At 43.6% G+C, this 6,715-nt stretch overlaps 1 protein-coding gene across 1 annotated transcript; it reads left to right on the top strand.

Annotated features, from left to right (window-relative positions):
- The first annotated feature begins 656 nt into the window (after window positions 1-656).
- On the top strand, window positions 657-6,361 carry LOC131077832 (uncharacterized). The gene is made up of 3 exons (XM_058015406.2): window positions 657-1,706; window positions 1,794-2,026; window positions 2,116-6,361. Exons 1-3 carry the CDS (start codon window positions 657-659, stop codon window positions 6,359-6,361), a joined length of 5,529 nt encoding a protein of 1,842 aa, XP_057871389.2.
- The last annotated feature ends 354 nt before the right edge of the window (window positions 6,362-6,715 follow it).

Below are 6,715 nucleotides of genomic sequence, written 5' to 3'. Positions count from 1 at the left end.
ATGCACCTGTAGACACCTAAAAATGTTTCATTGATCATGTACTAATTATTTGTCTAATTAATTAAAGAATTATTTAATTATACTAATTAATCTTATTCTTCTAAATTCATATTTCTTCATCATCTTACTAATTATTCCAATTTTAATTCTATCAACATTTAATCATTTAAACCATTTTCTAATGTTAATTAAATATTTAGTATTTAATTAATTATGATTTTCATCCCTCAATTTAAATAATCTTTATTATTTAAATAAATTCATTTTCAATTTCTATCTCTATTTCCAATCAATTAATCATTTAACCTTTTTTCTAAATATTAATTAAATATTAATTATTTAATTAATTATGATTTTAATGATGGCGTTTCCTGTAGCACTGGTGCGAGCTAGGGCTCGCGTGCCCTAGCTTGTTTTTCCTGCATTCTGCGCGCGCTGGTGACTGTTTTCTACTCGCGGGGGGAGTTTTTCTATGTTCGCAGGGGTCTAGAGGGGGTTGGACAGGGGTTTGATCTCCTTTTTTCTGCGGCTGGGCGTTTTTTGGCCGCCGTCTGGTGCGAGGATCTCTTGGACGGGGGGCTCGTGGTCATTTGGGCATTTGGGACGACTGCCTTGCCTCTTTCCTTACTTTGTTTGGTTCATGGGCTCTTTTTTCCATGGAGAATCAAGGCCTTGCTTCTTCCCTAGATTTGGAGATGGTAGATCCATCCTCTTTGATGCATGTCAGTAACAAGGATCGGACTGAGCTTCCCCCTTCTGGGGAGGGTACCTCCTCGTCAAAAGGGTCTTTTCGAATTAAAAAAGCTAATGGATGTTTGGAGAGATCAGAAGATAGACCAGTTTTGGTTATTCAACCTAAGCAGGTTTTAGAAGATGTTGATTACTGGGGCAAGCACTCTCTTATATGCAAATTTTTGGGCCTTCGTCTCTCTCTTCCTGTGTTGGAATCCTGGGCACGTCGGGTTTGGAAACCTGAAGGAGATATGGAGATTCTTTTAGCGGCTAATAACTACTTCCTGGTTATTTTTTCAAGCATAGCAGACAGGAATAGGGCTTTTGAGGGTGGCCCTTATTTCTTTAACCAAGTTGGGCTCTTTATCAAGCCTTGGCATATGGGCTTCAACTCTGCGGAAGAGATCCCGTCGTGGGTACCTGTGTGGGTTCGTTTGTCGAGGCTTCCGTTGGAATTTTGGAGGGAAGATATCCTCCACTCAATCTCTTTACTTCTTGGGAAACCTGTTGGATCGGCTTCACAGACTCAAGATCGTAAGGTAATCTCCTTTGCTCGCATTTGTGTTGAAGTTGATTTGAATAATCCATTACCAGACTCTATGGAAATTTGCATGGGTTCTTCCTCCTGGATTCAGCAGCTAGATTACGAAACCCTTCCATTCAGATGCAGAATTTGCCATGAATATGGTCATCTTCATCGCAGATGCCCCAGATTGAATTCTTCCCCCTTGCCTGCCTCTGAACCTCCTAGGTTGAACAAGGGGAAAGCCCCGGTGTCTGATGAGCCTGTTGATAAGGAGGGATTTACCCTAGTTAAATCTCGTAATAAAGGCAAAGGCAAGAAGAGACCTTGGATGGATAGACAGAATGAGGACACATTTAATAGGTTTGAGGTTCTGGATAGCGTAGTCCAAGAAGATGGTATTCCAACTGAGCTTTCTTCTGGGGTTAAGGGTCAAGTAGAGAATCAAGAGGTGGTTGCAAGGAAGGAGGAGCCGATTCTATCATCAGGGGTTCAATAGGTTTGTCAACCGGCTTTGGACTTGATCTCTCTTGTTCAGAATATTGGTGGCCTCCAGGAGTCACAGATTACGGTGGGTAATGCTAGCTTGACTTCTTGTCCGGAAGCTTTGAAGGCATCCGCGGATCCTGTAAAGGGTGCTAAGGCTCCTCCTGCCTTAGGCTTGCATCAAAAACATTTTAAAAAGGGGCCTCTAGATAAACAGTCAAGGAGTGGAAGGAAGACTGATCAAGAGAAGGTCAAGATTATGGGGGATACTTTGGTTGAGTCTGGGTCTGTGAAACCCATTGATTCCCACTTCTCCCACCCCCCTAAATGATAGTTTTATCTTGGAATGTAAGGGGGTTGAACAGCATCCCCAGACAAAAGGCTGTTCGCAGATTAATCGAGTCTCAGGCTCCAGATGTGGTATTCATTCAGGAAACCAAGCTTACAGTGGATGGTTTGAATAATTGTGCTCTGCGTATCTGGCCCCAAGGCTACTGGCAGGGGGTGGGGGCGTTGGGCAGTTCTGGGGGGGTGGCTTGCTTTTGGAACCCGAGGAAAGTCTCCCCCTTATGGTGGGTCTCTAGTCGGTCTTCTATCTCTATGGTGGCTTCCATTTTCCAAACTGGTGAAAGATGTCTTTTCTCCAATATTTACGCTCCTACTGATCTTCCAGGTAAGACACACCTTTGGGATCATATCAATTTTGTTCGTTCTTTGGAACCGTTTCTCCCATGGATTTTGGCTGGTGACTTTAATGTTGTTATTAGTATGGATGAAAAACGAGGAGGGTTAGCCAGGCTTGATCCTTCCTCTCTTTTGCTCAGAGATAATATTGGTCTCCTTAACCTTGTTGACGTGAAGCCAATCAATGGAGTTTTTACTTGGAATAATAGGCGGTGTGGTGATGAGGCTATCTCAGAACGGCTTGATAGATTTCTGGTTTCCTATTATTGGATGAGTAGAAGGTGGACTACCAGTTCTGATATCCTGGATTGGAGGGGATCTGATCACTGGCCTATCAAACTTTGTGTCCTCTCTTATGGGATCACCAAAAATCCGTCCTTCAAATTTCAATTGATGTGGTTACGGGATCACTCTCTTCGGGATCTGGTGCTGGATTGGTGGTACGAAGGGCTTCCTGCCCATGGGAGGGCCATGTACACTTTTAGCAAATGGCTCCAATATGTGAAGTATAGGCTTAAGAGGTGGAATAAACAATGTTTTGGGAATCTGCATGCTCAGAAACTTGCTGCTCAATCTAAGCTGGATAGTATTACTCGTCAGATTCGAGACCATGGGTTGTCCTCTGACCTTTTGAATGCTGAGTCCTTGGCTCTTAAGGGCTTAGAAGAGTGGGAGCTTCGGGAGGAGATTTTCTGGAAGCAAAAATCTCGTATTGATTGGCTTCAGGAGGGGGACAGGAACACATCTTTCTTCCATAATTCGGTCAAGGCCCGTAGGCAGGGTAGCTCCTTTTCCATGCTTCTCTCGAGTGATGGGACCCAACTCTCGTCCTGTGGTGAAATTTCGAGGGAAGCTGTCAACTATTTTTCTAATCTTTTTACTAGGGAGGATATTCCTGCTAGATCCGAGAAGAGGGCTATCTTGGATTCTATTCCTTGCTTGGTCTCAGATGAGATGAATGGGGCTCTTTTGGGTCCAATTCTGCTGCTTGAATTGGAGAAGGTTGTGTTTAGTATGAAAAAAGGCAAAGCTCCTGGCCCAGATGGGTTTCCGATTGAGTTCTTCCAGGAATTTTGGGAAATAATAAAGTTTGATCTCCTTGAGGTGGTTCAGGGATCCCTTAGGAACAAACAAATGCTTAAGTCTCTGAATTCTACTTTTCTAGCTCTCATACCTAAGAAGGAGGGGGCTAATCGGATGGATCAATTCAGGCCTATTGCTTTATGCAATGTTGTCTACAAGATCATCACCAAATTGATTGCTGAGAGACTCAAACCTCTCCTTGGTGCTTTGATTTCTACTGAGCAGGGAGGCTATGTGGAAGGGAGACAAATCTTGGATGGTGTCGTGATTGCTTCAGAGGTTATTCACTCTATGGCTTCCTCTAAGGAGAGGGCGATGTTCATTAAGCTTGACATGGCTAAAGCTTATGATCGGGTGAGCTGGGAGTTCCTTCAGAATATCCTCTTGGCCTTTGGCTTTAAAGAGGAATGGGTGAGTTGGGTTCTCAGTTGTGTTACCTCATCCTCCTTCTCCATTCTCATTAATGGGGAATCTTCAGATTGGTTTAGTGCTTCTCGGGGACTCTGGCAAGGGGACCCTCTTTCCCCTTATCTTTTCATTATCATGGCGGAAGGTCTTGGTAGATTTATTAAATCTCAGGTGCGGCAGGGTCGTATTCACGGCTGGAGCTGGAACAATGATCTCCCTCCCTGTTCTCACCTTCAATTTGTGGATGATACTGCTTTGATGGGCTTGGCTAGAGTTAGTGAGGCAGTAAATTTCAGGAGAACTTTAGACATCTACTTGAAAGCTGCTGGTCAGAGTATTAATGATGATAAATCTTCCATTTATTTCTTTAATACTCCTCGTCTCATTCAGAACAGGATTGCCAGGATCCTTAGATTCCAAATTGGATCGCTTCCCCTGATGTACCTAGGGATTCCTTTGGCTTTGGGACCCCAACGGAGAGATTTTTGGCAGGGGATTTTGGATAAGTTCCGGAGTAAGGTTAGTCATTGGACTTACAGATGGCTCTCTTCTACTGGTAGAGTGCTTCTCCTTAAAACTGTGGTGCAGGCTCTCCCTATTTATAGGTGTTGTGTGCAGAATCCTCCTGCCTCCTTTATGAGGAAGTTTGATGCTCTTTCCCGGCAATTCCTTTGGTCGAGAAACCTTCTTTCTTCGAAGTGGAGTTTAGTCAAGTGGGAGTCTGTCTGTAGGTTGAAGCATGCTGGGGGCCTTGGCCTTAGGTCTATGGCTCTTATGGTTTCGGCTTTGGCAGCTAAGCTGTACTGGAGATGGTGCAACAACCAGGATCAGGAGTGGGCCAAGATTCTTTCTTTCAAGTATGTTCCTGGGGTTGAGAGCCAGGAAGTGCCATGGATTGCTCTGCTGGGCAAAGGTTCTTGCATATGGGATATTCTTAAGAAGGGAGCTCAGCTTGTTAGGAATGGTCTCTTCTGGATCTGTAACAATGGATCTGATGCTCTCTTTTGGTTGGATTCTTGGGATGGTCACCCTCCCATCCTATCTAGTTTCCCACAGCTTCTGCCTCTTTGCCAGATGTTCTCTGATGCTGGGTGGATTAAGGTGGAGCATTTTAAAACTGTTAAGCGTATGGGTCATCTGGAGGTGTCTTGCTGGAAGGATCCACAAGAGTGGCCGGTGGGTGGTTCTGAGGAGGATCGGGCAGCTTTGTGTAAGGTCTTGGAGGGCAGGCTTTGTAGCTCTCTGAAGGAGAGGGACAAATTGGCTTGGAGTCCTAGCCCAAAAGGTAATTATACTGTTGCTCAAGGCTATGCTATGCTTGATAGGAATTTACATGGTCCTGCTGAGGTGCCTTGGTGGAGAAAGGTCTGGAACAACTTTTCTTGGCCCAAGTGTAATTTCTTTTTATGGTTGGTTGCCCAGAGGAAATGTCTCACTTGGGAGAACCTTCGCAAAAGGGGGTTTCAGGGACCTTCCATTTGTGTTCTTTGTTTGAGCAGTGAAGAATGTTCTTCCCACTTGTTCTTCCACTGCCCCTACTCTCGTGAGATTTGGCACAGATGGTGGGAGGCTTGGCATCATGGTTGCATTCATGCTTCCTCTCTTATTGAGTTTTGGGAGAGTCTGGGCAGGCCTCCTGCGAAGACTCCTTTTCTTCAGGTGGCCTGGTTCATTGGGCCTAGTTTCATTCTTTGGAACCTTTGGCTGGAAAGGAACCGTAGAGTTTTTTGTGATTCCAGATTGGATAGTGGTCAACTGTGGACAAAGATTATCAGCAGGCTTCAGGAGACTATTCATGCTAAATGTGATATGTCTGTAAGTATTGATCCTGGGGATGTTACAGTCGTGCGAGATTTGAGCTTGGGTGTTAATAGTAGGGGTTGCTCTGCTAATATTATACCCCGTCGTGTCAAGAGACGGATCTGTCGTGATGGGAGATGGGCTCCTCCTCCTGATGGGGTCCTAAAGATTAATACGGATGGATCTTCTCGGGGGAATCCTGGGCATGCTGGTATTGGGGGTATTGGTAGAAGTAAAGATGGTGATGTTGTTTTTTGCTTCTCTGTCTACAAAGGGCTTTACTCTAATAACCTGATGGAGGCCCTGGCTATTAAGACTGCTGTTGAGCGAGGTTGCTCTCTTGGCTGGAGGAGAATTATCTGTGAGTCTGACTCTCAGATTGTTGTGGATATGTTGAACAACCAGAGGTTGGATGGTGTTAGTTGGCATTTAGCTTTGATGGTCAGACAGATTTTAAGTGTATGTAGCTCCTTGGAATCTGTCTCTTTCTGTCACATCCCTAGAGAATGGAATACCGTGGCTGACTGCTTGGCGAAGTGGGCCTCGGAGAAAGGGGATGGTTGGGATATTAGTGGTAGGGGTGAGTTACCTTCTGATTATCGAGGGATTTTGGAAAGAGCTTTAATGGAAGACAGGACTATGTAGTGTTGTTGTTTGGTTTGTTGGTTGTTCTCCTTTTTGCTGAGCCTTTGGCTTCTGCCTTGTAACTCGATTTGGATTGAATAAATTTTATCCCCTTTTTCAAAAAAAAAAAAAATTGTGATTTTAATCCTTTAATTGAAATAATCTTTATTATTTAATTAAATAGTTTCTTTAAATTATTTATTTAGCTTATGAATTCTCGAATTCCAAATCGCCAAATTCTAATTTTTTTTAATTAACTAATTAATTCTCCAAATTCAAATTCAAATTCAAATTCTTCTAATTTCTTCTAATTTCAAATACATGTGCATGATTTCAAAAATCCATTTTAAAAAAATTCAAGTTCTAAATGTATTC

Source organism: Cryptomeria japonica, chromosome 10, assembly GCF_030272615.1.
Source record: "Cryptomeria japonica chromosome 10, Sugi_1.0, whole genome shotgun sequence".
Classification (NCBI taxonomy): Eukaryota; Viridiplantae; Streptophyta; class Pinopsida; order Cupressales; family Cupressaceae; genus Cryptomeria; species Cryptomeria japonica.
This window is presented reverse-complemented; position numbering and strand designations above follow the sequence as displayed.

Bases quoted from the DNA above. Each gene is read 5' to 3' on its own strand.
- LOC131077832 (XM_058015406.2), top strand. From the start codon at position 657: ATGGAGAATCAAGGCCTTGCTTCTTCCCTAGATTTGGAGATGGTAGAT. The intron at 1,707-1,793 runs GTGGTTGCAAGG...TCTCTTGTTCAG, and splicing joins GTCAAGTAGAGAATCAAGAG to AATATTGGTGGCCTCCAGGA. The intron at 2,027-2,115 runs GTCTGTGAAACC...CAGCATCCCCAG, and splicing joins GATACTTTGGTTGAGTCTGG to ACAAAAGGCTGTTCGCAGAT.